The sequence below is a fragment of the Gnatocerus cornutus genome, chromosome 4, assembly GCF_029298725.1.
Source record: "Gnatocerus cornutus isolate USDA-ARS CGAHR chromosome 4, icGnaCorn1.1, whole genome shotgun sequence".
NCBI classification, from domain to species: domain Eukaryota; kingdom Metazoa; phylum Arthropoda; class Insecta; order Coleoptera; family Tenebrionidae; genus Gnatocerus; species Gnatocerus cornutus.
The window spans coordinates 8,149,531-8,176,941 of NC_142236.1; the positions used below are offsets into that span (position 1 = coordinate 8,149,531).

The following is a 27,411-nucleotide window of genomic DNA, read 5'->3' on the forward strand; positions in this document are numbered from 1 at the left end:
GACTTGTTAATTAACTCTGCCAAATATCAATGTTATAGATCAAAAATAAGTTATTTTAAAAATTTTTATTTTGAAGACGAACAAAAATTCTCGATTAATTTTTGTAAAGGTTTGTAAATAATTAGTAGTTTTGAGGCTTTTATTATAAAATAATAGAAAATTATTAACTTTGATTAAATTAACACGCTCAAGTGTCAAAGTTATAGAACAAGGAAAACAAATTTTACAAATTTTTATTTTGAAAACGAACTAAAATGTTGAATATTTTTGGAAAAAAATTGTAAAAGCGGTAGTTTTGGGATTATTATAATAAAATTTGCAATTTTTAAATTGCTTATTACTTCTGTTAAACGTCAAAGTTTGACAAAATTTTTATTTTTAAGATGGACTAGAATTTAGAATATTTTTTCTAAAACTTTATAAAAACGGTGGTTTTAGTACCATCATAATAAAATTTGAGAACATTGTTTAATTTACTTTTTTATCGACTTTATTAAATAACAAAATAATAAACCAGAAAAATTTTTGTAAAATTTCAAAATTTTTTTGTAAAATTTTGTAATTACAGTCATTTTGGCGACATCACAATAACATTTGAAAAAATTGCTCCTTGACTTGCTTATTGACTTTGTTAAAGTTCAAAGACCAAAAAGAACCAATTTTAAAAATTTTCATTTTTAAGACGCACGAAAATCTTTGATATTTTTTGTAAAAATGTTTCAAATGGGTTGATTTGGGACTATCATTATGAAATTTGGAAGAGTTGCAATTTTTTACTTTGTTAAAGTTGTAGGCCAAGAGAAACAGATTTTAGAAATTTTCATTTTTAAGACGAACTAAAATTTTCTATATTGTTTGAAAAAAATTGTGAAAACGGTAGTTATTTAAATAAAATTAGGGAAAATTGCAATTTTTAACATGCTAATTAACTTTATCAAATGTCAAATTAGTGTACCACCAAGGACAAATTTAAAAAAAAAAAACATTTTGAGTGTTTTTGTAAAAATTTGTAACTACGGTCGTTTCAGCAATATTACAATGTCAATTGTCAAAATTAATGACTACAAGAAACAGAATTGAGATTTAAAAATTTTTATTTGATTTGCTTATTGACTCTGTAAAATGTCGAAAGTCATATTCAAAACAAACCAAAAATTGGATATTTTTTTTGTATCAATTTGTAAAAATTGTAGTCCATTATTGCTTGTATCTTTCAAACTATCGGTCAAATCAAAAAATACTAAGAGACCAAAACTTTTAAATTTTACCTTCGTAGTGTTAAGACAAAAGCACCTTTAATCAATACATGATTGTCCTCCGCATTATTAAATTGCGCCTGTTATCTTAGACTTTTCGCAATTTCTTTGCATTGTAAAGTTAATTTGAAAGTTGTGCACTTTTCGCTCGCAGGTACAGAATTGTCTGGAGAAGGCGGCCATAAATAACATTTTCCATTTAAGTGAGTTGCGATGTAGAATAATAGATGCAATTTTCTTTTGCAAAGACAATATTGGTTTTGGGAACATTTTTATTATAAATTCTCTTCCCGATCCAAAGTTTGTCTTCACCCCGGAAAAATTCCCTAGAAATTAAGCCTCTGATAAGAATATGGTTCCTCCCTCGTGCTCTGCGTGCCCCTTCGCTAATACGTTGTATTAAGCGCGCTGTTCATTTAACTCTGGGTGTTGATGTCACGGTGTAGGGTTTCCAACCACCGCCGCCGCCGCAGCGTGATTGCTTATTGAATCAGTTTGGAAATTTAATATTTCAAAATAGGGGTAGCAATAATCCCAACCCAATTACAGGGAATTCTTTCGTTTCTCGCACTTAATTATCGCAGTGTCACCACCTGCTCTTATTTAATTTGCAAGAAGCTGAGAATCGACTTTATTAGATGAAAAGAATTTCTTAATTTTGATGGTTTCGGTATTTATGTGGAATGGAACTGCCAAGCTGCTGCAGGGCTGATTGGCTCCCCTGAGAACAGTAGCATTTGCGTCACGTCATGAACCGTGCTTCTGTGGAATTGATTGCGGACCTTAAATCATACAAGCAGTTAACCGCAGACAGCCGAAACCCTCTCTGCTTACAGATATTCCAGCCTACAAACTCTTCCAAATCAAGACACCACCTTTAAATAACTCCACGGTGACTTATCAACCCAATTACTCACTCATAAACAAAAACCAAACTAAACATACACTCAGCCGTGAGTTATCGCGCACATAACTCACTCATAACGAAAAACCATATTCAGCTCCGAATATTCGATACTCCTTAGCTCTATTAATAGAAATCGGTCCAACTTTCCCCATTTCGCCATATTTCATAAAAATTTTAACGTGTCAACCAAAATAGACTGCCTGAAGATGTCATGAGTTACCGCGATGATTAACTAGGGCGTAGATAAAGATTAGAGCAAACAAATTTATTTTTGGGTGACAAGATTTTTACGCTTTAATTGGATTTAAGTCGGGATCTATGCGTTCAAAATGGCAGAATGGGGAACATTAAGATTATCATAAGGAAGTTCTAAAGTTGCTAAACTATCGAGCGTACTTTTGTTATCTTGCAGGGGTTCATGCAGAGCGTTGTAAATAAATTTTCGCTAGCGCTGCAGATAGGAGAATACCTGTGTAGTATCATCGGGAAATTTTCAAATTGGATTATTTGTGTAATTATTAATTAGGAAAATTGGGCGAGCGTCTTAGGGCGATTAAAATCGTCGACTTTGCAAATTTTACAATTTTCATAATTTTTACTCTAAAACAAGATAGTTGGGAAGTGTTCAGAATGTGTATTAATTGCGGTGAGGAACGAAAACGATAAAGGTTTTTGTGTTTACACCGAATACAAAATTCTAAATTTTTGTCAACCGTTTAGTAATAAGTGTCATTAATGCACGATTTTTTATGTACTACTGGCGACCACATAAAATAATTTGAGCCGCTATTTTTAAACTTCATCGAAATTTCTGAATCTAATGTGGTCATCTAATCTCAGACTTTTCCAGAAGACGTCCTCGCAAATGCTCGGAAAATTCTAGGAATTCTTAAATAGGTTAATTTAGAATTTTCCAGGTTGCTGAGGTTTTAAAAGACTTTTGTGACGCTTTAAGTTTAAACCATTTGAAAACGTCTGAAATTTTCTGGATTTTCTTTTAGGATATTCTAGTAGAACACACTTTTTATGGTTTGCCTCTGAGATGGGTTGAGATTTTTTACATTTTCTAAGGCTTTACAAAGATTTCTTGAGAACTATAGGATTCCTGAGAATTTTTTGAGAATATAAAATTTTCTACGGTTTTAAGAATTTTTAGAAATCTCAAAATGTTTCCAAATTTTTTGGGATTTTTCAAGATTTTGTGGGATTCTGCAGTATTGTTAAAATTTGAAAGTCCTACAATTTCTTAAAATCCGGCCCTTAGGATCTCTTAAAATACCGCTCAATTTTTCTGATTTATTAGAATTTGGCAAAATGCACTAAGTGAAGAATTTTTGAAATGTTTGGGATCTCTGGAATTCTCCAGGAGTTTTGAAAATTTTACGGAATCGTCACGAATCTTCCTGAGAATCTCTAGGATTTTAGTAAATATTTTTACATTTTTTAGGAATTCATGATTCCTGGAATCCTGCAGGATAGACAAATCAGTAGTATTAACGTGCCCTAAATCCTTTGTTTTTTTTTTTAAAATGATTCCCTAAAATTTTTGAATTTCTAAAAAAACATTGAAACTTTAGAATTTTGAAGAATTAAACTGGATCCTGTGGGATTCTGTAAATCTAGAAATTTTAAGCTGCATAGATTTTAATGAGAACAATTTTATAGAATTATTCTGAGATCCTTTTACTGTTTATGAAATTTAATGCAATTTTCTCGTATCTTTTAGAATTTCTCAAAATTCTTTGGGGTTCTACAGTGTTTGTTACGATTTTCCAGAATATTCGATCCGAGGGACAAAAGTTTATGGTATTTTTTAAATTTTTCTACGATTTTTTACAATTTTTTAGAATCTCCTGGGACTTCTTAGAATACCTATCAATTTTTGTGAATTTTTAGAGTTTTGCAAAATTCACTTAGTGTATGTAGTATTTTTGAAATGTTTGGATCTCTGGAGTTTTACAGAAGTTATTGAAAATTTTTCGAAGTTGTTACTGATCTCCCTGAAAATCTCTAGCAACTCATGATTTTTTTTATTTTTAAGGAATTTGTAAGATTCTGCATAATAAATAGTTCTTTAGTGTTTTATAATATACTCTAAATATTTTAAAAAAATTTCGAAATTTTAAAAGACCCCTTAAAATTTTCTAATTTTTTATTATTCTGAGGAATTCAACAGGCGGAACGGTTTTAATCTAGAATTCTTTAGCCACCTGGTATTAATTGGGTCGAGTTTTATAGAATTATCCTGTAAGGATTTTGTGAGATTTTTTTATATTTTATAAAATTCAAAGCGATTTTCTCGTATCTTTTGAGATTTTTTTGAATTTCTAGTGTTTAACAGTGGTTTGTTACGATTCTCCAGGATTTGCAAAATTATTTTATACAATTTTGTGAGCTAAAAGTTTATGGTATTTTTTAAAATTTCTCTACGGTTTCCTACAATTCCTTAGAATCCCTTGGGATCTCTGAGTATACCGTTCTATTTTAGTGATTTATTAGAATTTTTTAAGACTCACTAAGTGAAGAATTTTGGAAATATAGAATTTTCCAGGATTTTGAAAATTCTATTACATTGACACAAAACTTCCTGAAAATCTCTTGAATATTATAGAATTTTTTTAATTTTTTAGAGATCCGTAAGATCCTGCAAAATAAACAAATCTTAAATATTTTATAAAGTGCCTCATCATATCCTATAAAGTCTAAGATTTTATAACTGCCTAAAAATTTTACATTTTCTGGAGAGCATTAGGGACTTTCTGAAACTTCTTATTGTTTTGAGAAATCCAACAGGATCCTGTCGGATTCTGTAAATCTAGAATTTTCATGCTACCTGGACTTTAATGAAAAGAATTTTATAGAATTATTCTGTTGAATTCAGTAAGATCTTTTCATACTTTATGAAAATATCTTCTGGAATTTTTCAGGATTTTGTAGGATTTTACAGTACGATTCTACAGGATTTTGTTTTTTTATTATTCAGTGAGATAAAAGTATGGTATTTTTTGAAATTCTTCTACGATTTCCTACAATTCTATAAAATCTCCTAGAATCCCGAGAATTTTTGTGATTTATTAAAATTTTGATAAACCTACTAATTGTAGAATTTTTGGAATGTCGAGGATTTTTCGAAAAATTTCAAGGCTTTATGGATTTTTTTAAAATTGTTAGAAAACCGTGGGATCCGGCAGGATAGATAGTCTTTTAGTATTTTACATGCTCTAAATTTTTTGATAATAGTTCTTTAAAAATTTATGAGAATTTTTAGAATTCTCGAATTCCCTGAAAGGTGTCAGGGAGTGTGTAAAATTTTTTATTATTTTGAGGAATTCAACAGGATCCTGAGGGATTTAGCAAATCTATAATTTTAAAGCTGTCTAGAATTAATTGAGATTTTTTTTATAGAATTATCATGCAGGATTCTTTAAGATCCTTTCATATTCAATGAAATTCAAGGTGATTTTCTTAAATTTCGGGTTTATTTTTATTATTCCGTCGATTAAAAATTGATGGCTTTCTTTAAAATTTCACTAAATTTATCAAGGGTCGAATTGAACGTTTGGAATCCCTGAAATTCTTCAGGATTTCTTAAAAATTTTACGGGATTAATACGAATCTTCCTGAAAATTTCCAGGATTTTTTGATTTTTTTTTAATTTTTGTAGGATTCTGCAGGATAAAATTCTAGAAGATCTTTATTCTTGAAAATTTTAATATTCTACGGATTTCAACTGGATTTTGCAGGATTTTAGAATATTTTACGCTGCCTGAAATTAATTAATATTTGAAACTTCAATGCGATTTTCTAGAACTCTTTTCGGTAAAAATTTTTAGAATCTTATGGGATTCCTAGAATGCTCTACAACTTTCTAAGAATCTCGAGGTTCTTGCTAGCAACGTTGTTTAGATTTTATTTTGATGCTTTAAACTGTCTGGAATAATTCAAATTTTTTTGGAATTTTTGCATATTTTGTTTTATGCGATTTTCAATCATTTTTTAATCTTTTAAAATTTTCAGATTTTTCTTCAAATCTCTAGGATCCCTCGGAACTCTTTAGAATACCATGCGATTTTATGAGATTTATTAGAATTCTAAAGAAATTGCAGGATTCTGTGATAATCTAAAAACTATTCTATGGCATTTTAGTATTTTTAAAAAAAATTTTGTTCGGTCTATAATATTTTTTTATGCTCTTCTAGGCTTTATTAAATTCATTAGTTTTAATTATGCTGTGATAACAAATAGGCCGAATTAAAGAAATTTCCGATTTTTTCTAAATTTGCGAATCCTTCTTTAGTAGCTTTAAACGAAAGTATCTCACTTTTTGAAACACGTCTCGGAGCCATACATCTTGTCAGAATAACTTAAAAAATCGAGCTTTTTTCCTTTGAAAGCTCCCTACCTGTCTCAAGATATAAAAAATGATTTTCCTCCAAAGTCCTAATCAAAATTTAATTTTCATAAGATGACTTTAATTCAATTTCGTTGGAAGGAAACTTGTCTCAGAGAAAATCCATTGTACACATTGATTTTCCGTCCGGCACAGCCATATTGCTTGAGGATGTCATTTGTTTTCACATTATAACTTGTAATAAACTTACTTCGCTGGTGCATACGTTGAACATAAAGTTTCTTGGCGAGATGTTTAATTAAATAAAAAGTTTAAGTGCACGCTGGAGGGCGGCGACGCCGCAAGTGCGAAATTGGATAATCCAAAGAGGTTTGAAGAGTTAAATGTGACGCAGTTTTATTTGTTTTTGACTGCAACAATTCGGCAAAAAAAATTTTTCGAAAGTTTATCGTATTGTGCGGCTCTCTCGCACATGCCGCCGCCGCGTCGTAAAACCCCGCTTGCAGCAGCTCGAACGTAAATAACTATTTCTGGTGTAATGCGAATTGTATCGATTCCTCTTCTTTGTTTCCATAAGCACATGTAGTTTCCGCAATTCTCGTTAGTAAGATAACTCTTCGACTTTATTACTGAAAGCTCCAAACTGTACCGCTTTACGTTCAACTCTTAATCCCAAGACAAATATCGTTATAAAACAGTTTTGAGTAATCCAAGTACTGCAAGTTGAAAGCATGTTCCGTGCTGCACTGCTCGTGTTGATCGAGTGCATTAAAAGATTTTAACTTTTGGTCATGATACGTTCAACTAACAACGACTCTTGAACTTTATCAGCGACTCTGAAGTAGTGGCAGGCTTCGAAGAACTTCCCTCTACGGAAACACATTTCTCGCCACCCTATTAACTCCCTTACACGTGCCACTAAATCGATTAAGGTTTATTTAATCTATTAGAGATATCGACCGTACACAAAATTAGTCCCACTACAATTTCTTTCACGTCGTTAAAGCCGATTTCATTATTGACATCTTGACTCAGTTGAACTCGCCGAAAATCGTGAAATTTTAATTCGAAATTGCTGGGCCAAAATGTGCTTTCTCTTATATGCTGTAAATTTCAGATTTTGTAGATCCTGCAGGTTTTTTGGATCAGATTCTCAAAATACTAGATGTTCTCTAATTTTTTCTAGGATGCTTTTCAATTTCCAAGCTCTATTACAACGCAATTTCAGAAGATTGTTATTTTTGACAGGCTAAGGAGCTCGGCCAAATTTCAAATTAATAAACTATGATGGGTAAATTTTAGTAATTTTTGTTTTAAAGTCAAACTAAAAATTTCAAATATTTTTGTACATAACTACGGTAGTTTTAGCACTATTACAACAAAATTTGGAAAGATTTCTATTTTTGAGATGCCAATCGACTTTGCCAAATTTCAAAATTATAGACAAACAAGAACCAATTTTACAAAAATTTTTGACTTCATTTTCTGTTTTTGTGACTATGGTAGATTTAGCTCAATTACAACAAAATTTGGGGAAATTGCTGTTTTTGGGTTGCCAATTAACTTTGTCAGATCCCAAAATTATAAGTCAAAAAGGAAAATTTTAAGTTAATAAACTATGATGAATAAATTTTTGTAACTTTCTTTTTAAGCCAGATTAAAACTAGCATATTTATTTATTTTAAATTTGTAACTGAGGCATCAGTTTTAGCACTATTGCAAAGAAATTTAAGGAGATTGCTAACTTTGACATGCTAATTTGCTCTACTAAAGTTCAAAATTATTAAGGCAAAGAGATACATTTTAGAAATTTGACAAACAATTTTGTATATTTTGGTAAAAATTAGATTTAGCACTATTACATTGAAATTTGAGGAGATTGTTATTTCTAATATTATAATAATTAACTTTGGTAAATTACAACAATATTAACCCAAAAAGACAAAATTTAAACATTTTTGTTTTTAAAACCGCCACATTTTGTTTAATATGTAACGGATTTTCTTGTAGGGCTCAAAGAACAACACCAAAAATTAGAATAATGGATTTATTAACGAATTTGCCAATCAATGATGTACACTCTTCCGGTACTCGGGTGGTACTGCCTGTTTCCCGCGTCCCGTCAGCAGTACCCCTTCCATTTCGGGCGCTCGTATGTTAGGGTTAGGGGCTCCGTTTGGGTTTGTCACAAATATTTGTTAAAATTTGTAACTACGATAGTTTTGGCACCATTAGTCAAATTTTTGGAAATTGCGACTTTTGACATATTCAATAATGTTTGCCAAATTCCAAAATTATAGACCAGAAAAGACAAATTTTTGAAATTTTCGTTTTCAAGTCAGATTGAAAATTTTGTACATTTTAGCTAAAAATTAGTAACTACGTTAGATTTAGCCCTACTTCAATAAAATTTGGGGGATTGCTAATTTTGACCTGACTAGAAGCTGGGTTATAATTTAACATTATTGTGCAAAAAAGACATAAAAGTACGGTAGTTTTAGCACCGTTATTACAATAAAATTTGGGGAGATGGTTTTTCTAGATACGTCAATTATCACTGTTAAATTTCAAACTTATAGTCGAAGAAAAACAAATTTTTGAAATTTTCGTTTTTAAGTCAGATTAAAAATTTTGTACATTTTATCTAAAAATTATTAACTATGGTAGCTTTAGCACTACTTTAATAAAATGTGGGGGATTGCTAATTTTGACATGGTAAGTAGCTGTGTTACAATTTCAACATTATTGTGCAAAAAGTACAAATTTTAGAAATTTTCGTCTCCAAGACTGACTAAACATTTCGTACATTTTTGGAAAAAAAAAGTAACTACAGTAGTTTAAGCACTGTTATTACAATGAAATTTGGGGAGATGGTTTTTCTAGACATGTCAATTATCACTGTTAAATTGCAAACTTGTAGTCTAAGAGGAACAAATTTTTGAAATTTTCGTTTTCAAGTTAGATTGAAAATTTTGTACATTTTAGCTAAAAATTAGTAACTACGTTAGTTTTAGCACTACTTCAATAAAATTTGAGGGACTGTTAATTTTGACATGGTAAGTAGCTGGGTTATAATTTCAACATTATTGTGCAAAAAGAACAAATTTTAGAAATTTTTGTTTCCATACTGACTAAACATTTCTTACATTTTTGAAAAAATTGTAACTACGGTAGTTTTAGCACCGTTATTACAATGAAATTTGGGGAAATGGTTTTTCTAAATATGGCAATTATCACTGTTAAATTTCAAACTTATAGTCGAAGAAGAACAAATTTTTGAAATTTTTGTTTTTAAGTCAGATTGAAAATTTTGTACATTTTAGCTAAAAATTATTAACTATGCTAGTTTTAGAACTACTTCAATAAAATGTGGGGATTGCTAATTTTGACATGGTAAGTAGCTGTGTTACAATTTCAACATTATTGTGCAAAAAGAACAAATTTTAGAAATTTTCGTCTCCATGACTGACTAAACATTTCGTACATTTTTGGAAAAAAAATGTGACTACAGTAGTTTTAGCACTGTTATTACAATGAAATTTTAGGAAATGGTTTTTCTAGACATGTCAATTATCACTGTTAAATTTCAAACTTATAGTCGAAGAAAAACAAATTTTTGAAATTTTCGTTTTTAAGTCAGATTGAAAATTTTGTACATTTTATCTAAAAATTATTAACTATGGTAGCTTTAGCACTACTTTAATAAAATGTGGGGGATTGCTAATTTTGACATGGTAAGTAGCTGTGTTACAATTTCAACATTATTGTGCAAAAAGTACAAATTTTAGAAATTTTCGTCCCCAAGACTGACTAAACATTTCGTACATTTTTGGGAAAAAAATGTAACTACAGTAGTTTTAGCACTGTTATTACAATGAAATTTGGGGAGATGGTTTTTCTAGACATGTCAATTATCACTGTTAAATTGCAAACTTGTAGTCTAAGAGGAACAAATTTTTGAAATTTTCGTTTTTAAGTTAGATTGAAAATTTTGTACATTTTAGCTAAAAATTAGTAACTACGTTAGTTTTAGCACTACTTCAATAAAATTTGAGGGAGTGTTAATTTTGACATGGTAAGTAGCTGGGTTATAATTTCAACATTATTGTGCAAAAAGAACAAATTTTAGAAATTTTTGTTTTCATACTGACTAAACATTTCTTACATTTTTGAAAAAAATTGTAACTACGGTAGTTTTAGCACCGTTATTACAATGAAATTTGGGGAAATGGTTTTTCTAGATATGGCAATTATCACTGTTAAATTTTAAACTTATAGTCGAAGAAGAACAAATTTTTGAAATTTTTGTTTTTAAGTCAGATTGAAAATTTTGTACATTTTAGCTAAAAATTATTAACTATGCTAGTTTTAGCACTACTTCAATAAAATGTGGGGATTGCTAATTTTGACATGGTAAGTAGCTGTGTTACAATTTCAACATTATTGTGCAAAAAGAACAAATTTTAGAAATTTTCGTCTCCAAGACTGACTAAACATTTCGTACATTTTTGGAAAAAAAATGTAACTACAGTAGTTTTAGCACTGTTATTACAACGAAATTTTAGAAGATGGTTTTTCTAGACATGTCAATTATCACTGTTAAATTTCAAACTTATAGTCTAAGAGGAACAATTTTTGAAATTTTCGTTTTCAAGTTAGACTAAAAATTTCATACATTTTTGGAAAATATTTGTAACTACGCTAGTTTCAGCTTTATAACAATAAAACTTTGGAAAATTGTCAATTTTGACCTATTAATTACCTCTGATAAATTCCAAAATTTTTTATCAAATTTATAAATTTTTGTTTCCAAGACTAAATTTTTTTACATTTGTGGTAAAAATTTGTAACTAGGGTAGTTTTAGCACTACTACAATAAACTTTAGGGAGATGGCTATTTTAGATATGCCAATTAGGTTTGTCAAATTTCTAACTTATAGATCAAAAGGAACAAATTTTAAAAATTTTCGTTATTAAGTGAGACTAAAAATTTCGTGCTATTTTGGATAATTTTAATAATAAATTTTGGATAAATTTTTGGAATATTGCAAAATTTTGATCTGCTAATTAGCTCTGTCAAATTCCAAAATTATTAATCAAAACGCACCAATTTTAGAAATTGTTGTTTCCAAGATTGACTAAAAATTTTATACATTTTTGGAAAAAATGTGTGCCTGCGGTTATATTAGCACTATTACAATATTACAATGAAATTTAAAGATATTGCTATTCTGTATAATACTATGTTAATTAACTCTGTCAAATTTTAAACTTATAGACTATAAGAGAAACAAATTTTAGAAATTTTCGTTTTCAAGTCAGATTAAAAATTTTGTACATTTTTGTTAAACGTTTGTAACTACGCTAGTCGTAAGGAACAGGGTATTCTAGATATGCCAATTCGTTCTGTCAAATTTAAACTTATAAACAATGGCGAACAAATTTTAAAAATTTTGGTTTTTAAGACGGATTCAAAATTTGGTATATTTTTGGTAAAAATTTGTAACTACGGTAGTTTTAGCACTATTACAACAAAATTTACGAGAAATGTTTTTTTCAGCTGCGAATTAACTTTGTCAAATCTCAAAATTATAAATTGAAAAGAAAAATTTGTAGAAATTTTTGTTTTCAAGCCGGAATAAAACAGGCATATTTTTGAAAATTTGTAACTAAAACAGTTTTAGCACTATTACAACGAAACTTAAAAAGATTGCTAACTTTGAGATGCTAGCTCTGTCCAGTTCCAAAATTATTGACTAAAAGGAACAAATTTTAGAAATGTTCGTTTCCAAATTACGTAGTTTTTTGGAAAAAAATGGTAACTAATTGTAGTTTTGGCACTATTACAATGACATTTAGAAAAATTGCGTATTTTGACAAGCTAATTAGCTCTGCTAAATTCCAAAATTATTCAGCAAAAGAAACAAATTTTAATAATGCTGGTTTTTAAGTCAAACAAAAATTTTCTAAAATTTTTTATAAAAATTTGTAACCACGGTAATTTGAGCTCTATAACGATGAAATTTGGGAAAATTGCACATTTTGACATACTTATTAGCTCTGTCAAATTCCAAAACTATTGAGCAGGAGAAACACATTGTAAAATTTTTTTAAGACACAAAAAATTTCGGATTCTTTTTAATTTCAACACATGCCAAAAATGAATATATTTGTGAAAAAATGTAACTACAGGAGTTTTAGCAATACTATAATAAAATGCAGGAACATAGGTGTCTCTTAACTTATACAGGGTGTAACAGAAATAGGTACATCAAATTAAATTAGTCGTAGATCTTCCAAAAACAAACAAATTTTTTCTTTGCGGTTTTCCAAAATTCGAGCTCAGTTTTGGGTTATTAATAATTTTGGAAACTCATCAGTTTTCAACACTTTGAACACTTTTTTTTTAATTTCATTCATGGACGGTTTTTTTTAGCAGTTGTTTTTTTATTCAAATTTAATTTTTTTTACTTATTTTCTGTTGTGAATTACTCCATACATTTTTCATAAAAACGGCACGTGTCTAAAAATCGCCTTGAGAGAAATTTGTTGTTGTCCATAATTTACGAAATAATAATAAATTCATTTAAAACATGAAAAGGAACGTGAATTCAACAAGTTTCAAATCACAATTTTTTTTGAAAATACTTGAAAATTTTGGAAAACCGAAAAGGAAAAAGTTGTAATGAAACTAAAATCTAAAAGCTTTTTAAATAAAAATTTTTGAAAAGCGATTTAATACATACATAGATTCTCTAGATCCAATTACTTAAAAAGGGTGCATATGTCATAAATCCCTCTTTTAGTCCTTATCATTTGACGCCCAATTTATTCCATCCTGTACTGAGATTTGTCCACAACTTTGCCCTTCTCCGCCTGGAAATGTTTCTCCCATTTAAATAGCTAATCAAATGAAGAAGGATTCTTCAGCGGGAGGCGTCCCAGAGGACCGGCGACATGAGTAAGGGTCACTTTAAACGAAATCCTCTGAAATTGAGGCTATCGCTTAGAGATTGGATATTGACCAGAGAATCAAACCCGCTTAAATGGATATGTTCGGGCTCATTTCAGGAATGTTTTCTATTAAGGATTTTTCCGAAAGACGTCTCCGGGATTTATCAAAGCAGAATATTAATCATTTCATAAAAAAGAGTGTAACGGACGTCACGACAATTAATGTCAGGTAAATGTCAACAAGATTTAGCTTGGGGGATGAAATTGAATCGACACAAAGAACGCAAACTTCATTATGTAGAATGTATAATGAGTAGTTTGTGTCAAACCACCAGTTATATTCTGTCAAAATGGCTAACCGACGTTGCTTGTGGAGATATCGCATTAAAAGCTAATGGAAATTGCCTCATGCACGAGATTGAATTAGACGATGTCACGGTGTCTCGATTTTGTAATAATAACGCAAGAAATTTAATTAAAGCTACATAGGTCGAAAAGCGGTGCGTAGGCCGTGGCAAAACAGGCTTTTTTGCTTTTAGCACGCGAAAAATATGGGGGCCGTTTGCGGATAAATTTTCAAATAAAGAGATAAAAGAATGATAAAACATGTTCAGGTTTTTTTTTGTAATAATGCTGTGATGTTTATCATGTTCAGAAAATGAAAATTTCTACACAATTTTTAACTTGTTTTATTAGTTTGAAATTTCGCAGTAAGGTAAATTTTAATGAAAATCTTTTGTTCTTTAACTTTGACATTTAACAGAGTTAATAAGTAATAAAACGCCAACTATTTTTCCTAATTTTATTATGATTTTTACAAAAAATACTTTTCTTTTTAAGCCAGATTAAAATTAACATCTTTATTTATTTTAAATTTGTAACTTAGGCATCAGTTTTAGCACTATTGCAAAAAAACTTAAGGAGATTGCTAACTTTGACATGCTAATTCGCTCTACTAAATTTCAAAATTATTAAGGCAAAGGGATACATTTTAGAAATTTGACAAACAATTTTGTATATTTTGGGAAAAATTAGTTTTAGCACTATTACAATGAAATTTGGGAAGATTATTTTTAATATTATGATAATTAGCTTTGGTAAATTACAAGGACAAAATTTAGAAATTTTTGTTTTTAAAACCGACACATTTTATTTAATTTTTGTGAAAAATTGAAACTACGATAGTTTTGGCACCATTACAGTCAAATTTTTGAAAATTGCGACTTTTGACATGTTCAGTAATGTCTGCCAAATTTCAAAATTATAGACCACAAAAAACAAATTTTTAAAATTTTTGTTTTTAAGTCAGACTGAAAAATTTGTACATTTTAGCTAAAAATTAGTAACTACGTTTGTTTTAGCACTATTTCAATAAAATTTGAGGGATTGCTAATTTTGACATGGTAAGAACTGTGTTATAACTTCAACATTATTGTACAAAAAAGACAAATTTTAGAAATTTTTGTTTTTAAGACTGACTAAACATTTCGTACATTTTTGGAAAAAAATTGTAACTACGGTAGTTTTAGCACTATTATTACAATGAAATTTAGGGAGATGGTTTTTCTAGATATGTCAATTATCACTGTTAAATTTTAAATTTATAGTCTAAGAGGAACAAATTTTTAAATTTTCGTTTTCAAGTCAGACTAAAAATTTTATATATTTTTAGAAAATATTTGTAACTACGGTAGTTTTAGCTTTATTAAACAATAATAAAACTTTGCAAAAATGCTAATTTTTACCTGCTAATTAGCTTTGCCAAATTCCAAAATTATTGATCAAATGGAACCAATTTTAGAAATTTTTGGTTCTAGACTGACTAAAAATTGTGTACATTTGTGGAAAAAAATTGTAACTACGGTAGTTTTAGCGCTTCTATAATGAACTTTAGGGAGATGACTATTCTAGATATGCCAATTAGGTCTGTCAATTTTTCAACTTATAAATCAAAAGAAACAAATTTTAAAAATTTTCATTTTTAAGTTAGACTAAAAATTTTGTGCTGTTTGGGAAAAAATTTGTAACTACGGTTGTTTTAGCATAATTACAATAAAACTGTAGAAAATTGCTAATTTTGATCAGCTAATTAGCTCTGCTAAATTCCAAAATTATTCATCAAAACGCACCAATTTAAGAAATTTTTGTTTTCAAGATTGACTAAAAATTGTGTACATTTGTGGAAAAAAATTGTATCTACGGTAGTTTTAGCGCTACTATATTGAACTTTAGGAAGATGACTATTCTAGATATGCCAATTAGGTCTGGCAAATTTACAACCTTTAGATCAAAAGAAACAAATTTTAAAAATTTTCATTTTTAAGTTAGACTAAAAATTTCGTGCTTTTTGAAAAAAATTGTAACTACAGTTGTTTTAGCATAATTACAATAAAACTGTGGAAAATTGCTAATTTTGATCTGCTAATTAGCTCTGTCAAATTACAAAATTATTAATTAAAACGCACCAATTTAAGAAATTTTTGTTTTCAAGATTGACTAAAAATTTTGTACATTTTTGGAAAAAATATGTTATAACTTCAACATTATTGTGCAAAAAAGACAAATTTTAGAAATTATCGTTTCCAAGACTAACTAAACGTTTCGTACATTTTTGGAAAAAAGTTGAAACTACGGTAGTTTTAGCACTGTTATTACAATGAAATTTAGGGAGATGGTTTTTCTAGATATGTCAATTATCACTGTTAAATTTCAAACTTATAGTCTAAGCGGAACAAATTTTTGAAATTTTTGTTTTTAAGTCAGACTAAAAATTTCATACATTTTTGGAAAATATTTGTAATTACGGTAGTTTCAGCTTTATTAAACAATGATAAAATTTTGGAAATTGCTTATTTTTACCTGCTAATTAGCTCTGCCAAATTCCAAAATTATTGATCAAATGGAACCAATTTTAGAAATTTTTAACATGTTTTATAAGTTTGACATTTTGCAGTTAGGTACATTTTAATGAAAATCTTTTGTTCTTTAATTTTGACATTTGACAGAGTTAATAAGTAACAAAAAGGTAGAAATCTTCCCTAATTTTATTATGATAGTGAAAAAACCACCATTTTTACAAATTTTTTAGTCTTGAAAATAAAAAATTTTAAAATCTTTCTCTCTTTTTCTATAACTTTGACATTATTTAACAGAGTTAATAAGCAAGTATTTAGTAACCTTTTTTAATTTTTTTATGATAATGTCAAAATTACAATCTTTATAAATTTTTACATAAAGTATTCCCAATTTTTAGTGTTTTGAAAATGAAAATTTGTTAAATGTGTCTCTTTTGGTCTATAACTTTGAAATTAAACAGTATTAAAAACCAAGTTTAGTAAAACAAGCACACCTAATTTTATTATGATAATGCCAAAACTACCGTATTTACAAATTTGTGTCCAACTTGAAAACAAAAATTTCCAAAATCTGTTCTTCTTGTTCTATAGCTTTGACATTTCACAGAGTTGATAACCAAGTCAAAGCAAGCAATCATTCCAAATTTTATAATGATAGTGTCAAAACTACCGTGATTACAATTTTTACAATAGGAATTCCAAACTTATAGTTTTTCTTAAAAATAAAAATTTCTAAAATCTGTCTTTATTGGTCTTTAATTTTGAAGATTTGCAAGAATAATAAATATCAATTTTTTCAAATTTTATTATAATAGTTCCATAATAACATATTTTATAAGTTTTTACAAAAAAATCTGAAATTTTTAGACTGTTTTTTTTTAAATTGGTTTCTTTTTATCTAATGTTTTGAATTTTAACAATGTTAGTCATCAAGTCAAAAATAGCAATCTGTTATAATTTCATTATGACACTGTCAAAACTAACATACAGGGTGTAACAGAAAAGTACATTGAATAAAACTAGTAGTAGATCTCCATAAAACAACCAACTTTTTCCTCTTTGGTTTTCCAAAATTCTCAAATATTTTCCAAAAAAATTGTGATTTTTTAAGTGTTTCTCGTATGCACATTTCCGAACCCAACAACGTGGCACAGGCTTTGTTTGCAAAAACACCTTGTATTTACAAATTTTTCCAAAAGTGAGTCAAAAAGTTTAGTCAAACTTGAAAATATATATATTTTTTAAATCTGTCCCTATTGTCCCATAATTTTGACATTTTACAGAGTTCATAAGCAAATCAAAAATTTCGTTATAATAATGCTAAAACTATTCCATTTACTAGTTTTTACAAAAGTAATTTGAAAATTTTAGTCTCTCCTAAAAATGAAAATGTCTAAATTTTGACTCTCTTGGTCTATAATTTTGAAATTTGACAGAGTTAATAAGCAAGTCTAAAGTAACAACTTTCTCAAATTTTATTATGATAGTGCCAAAACTACCGAATTTACAAATTTATCCAAAATTTCTAAAATTTGTATTTCTTGTTCTATAACTGACACGACACTTGACAAAGTTAATAAACAAGCTAAAGCTAATTTTTTCTATATTTTTATAATGAAAATGTTAGAACTGTCGTATTGACACATTTTTACTAAAATTATTTGAGAATTTGAGTGGATTTTCAAAATAAAAATTTTCAAAATTTGTTATTTTACATCTATAACACTGACTTTTGGCAGAGTTAATAATAAGATAAAATAAGAATTAAAATTTGATTGTAATACGGACAAAAACACCGGTTTTACAAATTTTTACAAAATTAGCAGAATTTTTTCAAAATAAAGTTGGTATTCCAAAATGTTTGTTTCCTGGTTTACAACTTTGACATTTAACAGAGTTATAAGCTAGTCAAAAGTAGTAATTTTGTCAAATTAAGTCCTAAAACTATTGATTTTACACATTTTTAGATATAATATTGGAAATTTTAGTGCGTTTGGAATATGAAAATTTTTAAAATTGATTCCTTGTGATCTATACCTTCGTTTGACAGAATTAATTAGCAAATAAAAAGTGGCAATTTTCTCAAATTTTATAATGATAATGCTAAATCTGCCGTTTTTATACATTTTTACAAAAAATATCTGAAATTTTTGAGCGTCTATCAAATGAAAAAAGATAAAATCTAGCGCTTTTTGTCTATAATCTTGATTTCAAACAATAAAATTAATAAACAAATCAAATACATATAACAATTTCCCCAAATTGCATTAAAATGGTGCGAAAACTACGGTTTTTACCAATTTTTATAAAAATTATTCGAAAATTTTAGTGCGTCTTGAAAATAAAAATTACCAAAATTCACTCCTTTCGGTCTACTATTTTGACATTTAACAAAGTTAATAATGATGTAAAGATAACAACCTCTTCAAGCATCATTCTGAAATTTTCCGAAGTTTTTGGTCTGCTATCAAAAATATAACGCTTTTGTTCAATAATAACACTAATCAACAATGATTTTGTTGCCCTTGATGTAAGAGTGGTTTCAAATACTTCAATGCCAACAATTCACCAAACTATGGATGGTTTTGAAAGATTGGCTCAGATTTTTTTTTTTTAATTTTCACATTTTACTAAAAATATCGGTAAAAACGAGAAAGAAAAAACAAGAATATTCTTAAATATATTTTTTTTTGAAAATTAATAAACATTGTTTCGTTTAAGTGGTTAATTAATGTACATAGAAGTTGAAAAAGAAAAAAATACATAAAACTAATGTTAAACTTTAATAAAACGCATTTTATAAGCGCGTCTCTTAAATTTTTTGGCAAAAAACTTTTTTTAAAGATCAGCAGTAGTCTGCCATCAAGTGACGATCCCATCTACCCTGATACCATTCTTTTATCACTTTTAGAATGGTGCAAACTTTTTCCTGTTTGTCACTATAATTTCCTAGATTCTCAGAAAATCTATCTAGATGACTAGAGAAAGTGTAACTTTATGCCCATATTTACTGAAACTCTTGGAAAATTCCAACTTTTGTTGGTCACGTGGCGTACACAAAGCGAATTTTAACATGACAATAAACACTTTATTATAATCAAGTCGGCTGAAGAACCGACTCAAAGTCTAAATTATTGAAAATATAAAATACGCCAAACTCAAAAAAACCAGAGCCAGTTCAGTGCATTCAAGAATATATTCGAAAGCTATGGTCTTGAAAACATAGAAATCCGCAGAGATATTCTGGGCAGCAAATAAATATTTTTTTCTATTTCGCGTTCATAATGAAGATATTTCGATACGCGTTTGAGCGTATTTCGGTATCGTAATGAACCAATCCCGTGCCAATATTTCCAGGAACTTATATTTTTCTTAGGTTTGCAGCAGACAAACCGTCACCCTGCCGTCAACGTTGACAATTTAGATTTTGGTTTTGAAAAACCATGATAAATCGATCAATACGCTATTATTTCTTGTTGTACTTGGCTTAATAATTCATCAGAGAAAAACCCTTGGATGCAAGAGAACCATTATGATCATGATCAACATCTTCGCTCTCTTGGCTCTCTTGCGCTCCGGTAACCTCAAAACGTCACACGTGTCAAACTGACTGAAATTAGATTTAGCTACTTCGATTTTTTTTCCTGAACATTTTGCAAATGCCAACTATCCTAAAATTCCCTAGATTTCGAAATCAAGATTTTTCGTTTAAAATAAGGTGAAATAGAAAAAATAGCGTGCGATACTTGTTCATAATGCATTTTGCCGCACTTACTAGTTTATGACACTCCTCGCTGCGCTCGTCGTGTCCTAAAAACGTGCGTGCGGCAAAATGTTCATTATGAAACGCGCTTCATAATATACTATTTTTTGTTGTGCTGTGTAATCTTTCTTAAAGAACTCAATTTTGTTCGCTAGACACGATAGCACCCACGGCGTCATGACTCATAGAAATTCAAAAAGATGCAATTCCACCCACAAAGAAAACAAATGGGGTCGATCTCCAACAACGTGAAGTGACAGCTAAGGGGAAACACATAATGTACTCTAGCGCATCAAAATTGCCAATCACCAGGGAATAGTCAATAAGACGGTCAACCAAAGAGACCTAAATATTGTATTAAGCAAGTCCGAAAAAATCCCACAAACTTAAAAACTAGATTACCTAGTTAAACTAAATATCTGTGGTATTTTTCGCTAAGTAACATTCCGAAAGCTCTTCGCACAAACCTTGTTAAAATGCAACATATCCTTTAAGTGAGACAGTGCGGTATTGTTGCGGGTGTTGTAGATGGGACGTGCAAGTGCCGTGTGACATGAAATAGGCATTGAGTGAAGGCTTTGTGGTGTATTTCCGTCTGAATACATTATTCAAAAGATCGAACTTGGGAGCTTTCATGTTTTGCAACAATCAATCTGAAGTGTCAATTGACGATTAGATTGATCTTCGTATGGACTGGAAACAAGAAATCGGTTGATCACGTTAATTAGTTAGTTTTGCGCGGAAGTGTATTAGGAGCGAGCGCAGCGAGCGAGCGTTAACGAACGACACGTAAAATATACCAAATCGATTTCATCGGAAAATCCTTAAAAACTCTCCGTTTTCCTTCGCTTTCCATATGCATGCAAAACAGTATCAACTCCACAAGCTAAGTGTAAAATAATCATCCAGTTAGTGATCGTATTGTCTCTATGAGAAGAGATGCTCGAGATCCTGCTTTTACAAAATCATGAATTATTAATGCCTCGAGGGAAATTCTGTTTTCTTTAGCTAAAAATATTTACAGTAGAAAACAAACTCATAGATATATGTAAAGTAAATGTACGTACATTAACTTTATTTAATAAAGTCTTTGAATCTCAAGTGTAATGTTTAATTTTGTTATTGGGCTTTTGTGCGGGGTACCTTGAGAATTATTTATGACTTCTTGGATTGTTGATGTTAAATAGAGTGAAATGCAAACTACGAGAGCTAATATTGACAGGCGGAGGAAGCAATTGGAAAACATGAGTATGGATGTAAGTTTTTTATTTTGTCATTTTGTCACGAAAATATTATGAAATATCTAGTTTAAGAGTTTTTTCTTTATACATTACGTATGTACACGCTTCTAATTGTAAGTATGTAGACAATTCCAAAAAAATTAATCTTTTTTTTCTTTCTGATTTTGAATTATTTTTTAATAAAGCCTCTTTGGAAATTATGATTCAAAATACTTTTTTTCAAATTGTGAGCAATCGCTACTTTAAATTTTTTTTGTATTGCCTTTTTACAGTTATTTTTTAAACATTCCAAAATTTTAAAACTCCAGACGCCTCAGACTGTTTTTCATTTTTAAGTTCTTACTGAAGACATAAGAAAAATTCGAAAAATGTTACAAATCCAAAATAAGCGGATCTAAGAATTTTTTTTAATTAGTAAATTTGGCACTTTTGAGTTATCAAGTCAAATTTCAAAACTAAGGGTCAAAAGGGACAAATATAAAAAGTACTTTTAAAACAGATTAAAATTTTCAAATTTGTTTAATTTGTATATTGGTAGTTTTGGCAGTATCATATTGAACTTTGGAGAAATTGCTATCTTTGGCTTGCTCATAAATTCCAACAAACTAGAATATGACGGACAGATTTTAGAAATTTTTAGCTTCAAATCTATCTAAAATTTTGGATACATTTTTACAAATTTGTAAAAGTGGGAAGTAGTTTAAGCACTATCACAAATATATACTATTCACTCTGTCAAATTTCAAAGTTATCGACAAAAAGGCACACCTTTTAGAAATTTTCATTTTTAAGAGAGACTAGTATTTGTGCATATTTTGTTTTTAAATTGTAAAAAAAAGATAGTTTTGGCAGTATCATAATGAAATTTGGAGAAATTGCTATCTTTGGCTCGTTTATAGACTTTATCAAATGACAAAGTTATAGATTAAAACGGACAGATTATAGACATTTTTATTTTCAAATTAAACTAAAATTTTGGATATATTAAAAAAAAATGTAAAAATGGTATCTCTAGCACTATCACAATGAAATTTGTGGAAATTGTTAATTTTTACTTTCTTAATAACTCTGTCAAATGTCAAAGTTACCGACAATGAGGCACAGATTTTAGATATTTTAATTTTTAAGACAGATTAAAATTTTAAATATTTAAAAAAAAATTGTAAAAAGGGTAGTTTTGGCAGTATTATAATGAAATTTGGAGAGATTGCTATTTTTGGTTTGCTTATAAACTCCGCCAAGTGACAAAGGTATAGAATAAGACAGACAGATTAGAAAAATTTTTATTTTTAAGACAAACTAAATTTTGGATTAATTTTTAAAAATTTGAAAAATTGGTACTTTTAGCACTATCACAATGAAATTTGTAAAAATTTCTAATTTTTACTTTGTTATTAATTATGACAAATGTCAAAGTTATCGACAAAGAGGTACAGATTGTAGAAATTGTTATTTTGAAGACAGACCAAAATTGTGAATATTTTTTGAAAAAAAATTATTATCATTATGATAATGTAATTTAGAGAGAATACTGTTTTTGATTTGCTTATTACCTCTTTCTAAATACCAAAATTATAGACCAAGACAAACAATATTTAAAAAATTTTCTTTTCTGTTCAGACTAAATATTTAAATTTTTTTATACTAATGAAATTTGAAGAGATTGCTATTTTTGACGTGCTTATTAACACTGTCAAATGTAAAAAATGTAAACCAAAAAAATATATACATATAAGAAATTTTTATTTTTAAGACAGACTAAAAGTTTAAATTATTTTTCAAAAAATTTGTAACTACATTTTTTTTGACACTCTTATTAATTTTGTCAAATGCCAAAGTTATAGACTTATAAAAGAAACACAATTTCAAAAAATTTGATTTGAAGGCTGTTTAAAATTTGGGATATTTTTTGTAAAGTAGCAGATTTTTTCATTTTCTTGGAATTTGGGAAAACTACTATTTTTGACTTGTTTATTAACTCTGTTAAATGTCAAAGTTATTGACTCATAGGAACAAATTTTAGAAATTTTTAGTTTGAAGACATTTTCAAATTTTGAATATTTTTCGTAAAAGTTTGTAAAATCGGAAGTTTTCGTATTATTTTTTAAAAATTTCAAGAAATTACTATTTTGACTTGCTTATTAACTTTGTTAAATGTCAAAGTTATAGACCTAGAGGATCAGATTATAGAAATTTTTATTTTAAAGAAAATTTAAAATTTTTGATTCTTTTTGTAAAAGTTTGTAAAAACGGTAGTTTTGGCACTATTACAATGTAATTCAGAGAGTTTGCTGTTTTTGACCTGATTAGTAACTCTCTCAAATTCCAAAATTATAGACCAAGAGGAACAAAATTTATAAATTTTTCTTTTCCAGCAGAGAGCAGATGAAAATTTGCAAAAATAGTAGATTTTTTTAAGTTAATTTACTTAATTTTTAAGTCAGACCGAAAATTAAGGATTCAGACTCAAAATGAGGGATTTGTATTCTAAACATTTGCAAATCTGATAGTCATAGCACCATCACAATGAAATTTAAAAAGATTGCCACTTTTGACTTGCTTGGGAACTTTGTCAAATGCCAAAACGATTGAGCAAAAAAAAAATTTTTGTTTTTAAACGGAATTAAATTTCAGACATTTTGTGTTTAAATTTGTAAATCTGGTAATTTTAGCACCATTACAATGAAATGAAGAAAGATTGTTATTTGGGACTAACTTTTTTGATTTGATCAACAATTTTCATATTTTTAATACAACAGCGATTCCAGGAAAATAACTTTTTCATTGAAACATCTGATATTTTCCACTCTTTAATATGTACGTGTATGTTATTCTGATTTTTTTTATTGTGAAATGAATACAATATGATTGTACAATATGCGAACATTCAAAACAATAAATTAGCCTAATGCATATGCATAACCTGATAGCCTGGAAAGCTCCTAAACCTTTCCAGTTTATTTGCCTCCACAGATCTCCATATTTTCCCAACACACATCATCAGAAATCGCAATTTCCTCCCCCCAAACCGTGTTAGCACTCCATGCAAAGTGCAAATTCCCGATAATTTTCCCGCTAATTTCCCATCCACTTCCCAAAGCGCTCCTTTGAAAACCTCCGAAAAATCCCACGACTCCCATCGTCAGTCAATCAAAACCACCGCCGCCACCCCCAAATTCGGCATTGTCGCCGCAAATTGCCTTCTAAATTAACAGCAGTGACACCGCAAATTCCGCCGCCTCGGACACACGCATTTTATTGAAAAAGGCCTCGACGCCGAGGGCGAGATTTCAGTACGGCGGCGGCGGCGGCGGTAGGAGTGGCGTCGCTCTTGCGTCTGTTGAGATGTGCGCGGCGCAGCCTCACCAAACGCTCTCTTTCCAGTTTCCGCGCGCTCTCGCCAACATCAACACGTTGACTTTAAATTCGACCGCGACAATTTCCTTTGAAAAAGTTGCCGAGGGAAAAATGCACACTCTTCCTGTGGGATACGTGAAGTGAAACGTGACAGTGTGTGACCACCTTTAGACGAAATGTGCGACGTGGGACGATGGGTCTTGTTGGGGGTGCTCCTCGCCACCGGTTAGTGCAAAATCATCCCCCGAAAAAAAGGGGGAAATTCCGCGGAAAAATGCTAAAGAGTGTTGATTTTCAGGGCTGTAATTAAGTTGCATGGGAGGGTGGGACAAATCGGGTTAGCTTCAAACAGTATTAACATAGTAAATAAGTTGGAAAGTAATTAAAGGGGGAGACGGCGCGGGAGCGAATTTGAAATTTTAAATAGCCGCGGTTTTATTTTATGAATATTTAATGGTATTTTTATGACGCTCAATCAATGGAGACTTTATTAAACTTTGAATTTAGAAAAAATTATAATGGAAAAGTTCGGAGATAAACATCGGGCGACGCTCAACACACGTCTGAGATGGAAATTTCGACCAAAAAAATTCTTTTCAAATTCCATTTTAGCCTGATTTATTTAAATTAAAAAAATTTTTAGTCTGACGCCAGCTCATTTCTTCTAAAGGTTATCCAAAAGTCAGATAATTATAGTTTATTTAATCATTTTTGCTTCAGCTAATAAATTCTCGGACAAGATTTTGAGGGATTGTTTGCGAAATTAGCATCTAAAATTGGCGGACCGGAACAACTTCCTGTGCTCCGAAATCATTAATTTGAATTAGAATGTGCAGTAATGAAGAGTAAAGAACTCGCATTACTGTATTACTGCAACAGGTATTTAATTACACAACTAGAACTACAATTCTAATTAATTTTTCTCGTGCAGTAACGTCGCTGTAACTTTAATTAAAATAATAAATAAATAACTATCTCGCAATTGTTTGCCTCCAGAAGTTTTATTTTTCGTTCTCATCATCTCGTTTAATGAAAATATTGTCTTAAGAGCTCCTCGTTTCGGTTTTAATTATGTTTAACTGCCACTGGAAGTAAAATTTTTCTAATTTAGAAACGGGATTAATATTTCAAATGTGTGAAGACTGAAATCTATTTATAGGGTGGAAAAACGAAAAAATAAAACTTCGGGTCTGGTTTTGAAATCAGCTTTGAATTTAATTAAAATTTCAATGAAAATGCTGAAGGCTTGTCCGTTGCTGTAAGGAACTTTAATGTGGCAAATGTACGACTGTTTGTTAATTAGTTAGAAAAATGTGTGGAGAAACTGTTTATTTTGGATAGTTTCTGCGGAAGTTTTAGCCGAGTTCCGGTCATTTTAGAAAATGTTTATAATTGTTCTTAACTTACTTCAAAAACTGAGTTTTTTTTACTTTGGGAATTTAAGGTTTTGGTTATTCGACAAACTCTCTGCGGTTATCGCATTCCTGAAAAGCAGTTTTTGTCGAAAATATAGGTGAAATGATAACTTAACTTTGAATTACCAGTGCGCAAAATGTGTTTAGATTGGGAAGATAAGTCAAATACCGTCGTACGCAGAATTTTATGAAAAATAATTTTCGTTGGTTGACATTTTTAATTGAGTGATGGTTCGGAAGCAAAAGCGAAAAACGCTCGACGCCTCTTGCCAGAATTGTTTTTTTTTCAGAAGTGAGACGACGCGGAAACTTAATTTTGATTTGATATTCCGTAAATTGTATGAGGATTAGGAAGATAATTTATACATAGTCTTACGCAAAATTTCATGAAAAATTATTGGTGTGTCTTGGCATTTTTAGATTTGATTAATAGTTTAGAAGCAAAATGCGATAAATCGTGGATATGCCTGGCGAAATGAGGCGATGCGGTTAATAAATTTTGACTTATTACAGCATCAATTCTGATAGGACTAGAAAGATATCTCAACAGTGTTTCACGTGAAATTTTATAAAGAATATTTTTTGTCTTATGGCATTTTTTGATTTGACTGATAGTTAGGAAGCAAAATGCCATAAACCGTCGGCATGTCTCGCGAGAAGTGCCAGAAATGAGAAGGCGCGGTCACTTAACTTTGAATTAATATTGCGTAAATGTTATCAGAACTAGAAAGATGACTTAAATACAAGCTGACGCAGAATTTTATGAAGAACGATTTTTGTCTCTTGACGTTTTTTGATTTGACCGATAATTCGAAAGTAAATTGCGACAATGTGAGTGTTTGATTGTCACTAATGAGGAGAGGCTGTAACTTAATTTCGACTTATTATTGTGTAAATAGAGATCGCACTAGAAAGATGACATGCACACTGTCTTACGCAGAATTTTATGCAGAATGATTTTTGTTTCTTGAAATTTTACATTTTATTAATAGTTCGGAAGCAAAATGCAAAAAACTCTCGACACATCGCGCGAGAAATATTTTTTAATTAGTGGGACGACGCAGTAACTTAATTTTGACTTAGAATTAGTATTACTTAACTTGTGTTAGTACTAGGAACATGGTTTAGACACCATTTTTTGTAAGAAACAATTTTGGTTTTTGGACATTTTTTGACTTGACCGATGGGTCAAAAGTAAAATCCAATAATACGAAAAAAATTGTAAAACTGGTAATTTTGGGACCATTATAACAAAATTTGGGGAGGTTGTTACGATTGGGTCACTTATCAACTCCGCCAAATGCCAACATAT

The 27,411-nt window shown here is 29.6% G+C and overlaps 1 protein-coding gene across 2 annotated transcripts in view; it reads left to right on the forward strand.

Annotated features, from left to right (window-relative positions):
- Positions 1 to 24,628: 24,628 nt before the first annotated feature.
- LOC148176330 (uncharacterized) overlaps positions 24,629 to 27,411 on the forward strand; it is a 183,430-nt gene continuing 180,647 nt past the window's right edge. Inside the window, exon 1 of one of the 2 annotated variants that reach the window (XM_088034284.1) lies at positions 24,629 to 24,909. In XM_088034284.1, the coding sequence (XP_087890410.1) occupies positions 24,861 to 24,909 (49 nt within the window). In that variant the 5' untranslated portion in view covers positions 24,629 to 24,860. The remainder of the gene's footprint in view (positions 24,910 to 27,411) is intronic. The other variant, XM_088034285.1, reaches the window with a different exon arrangement.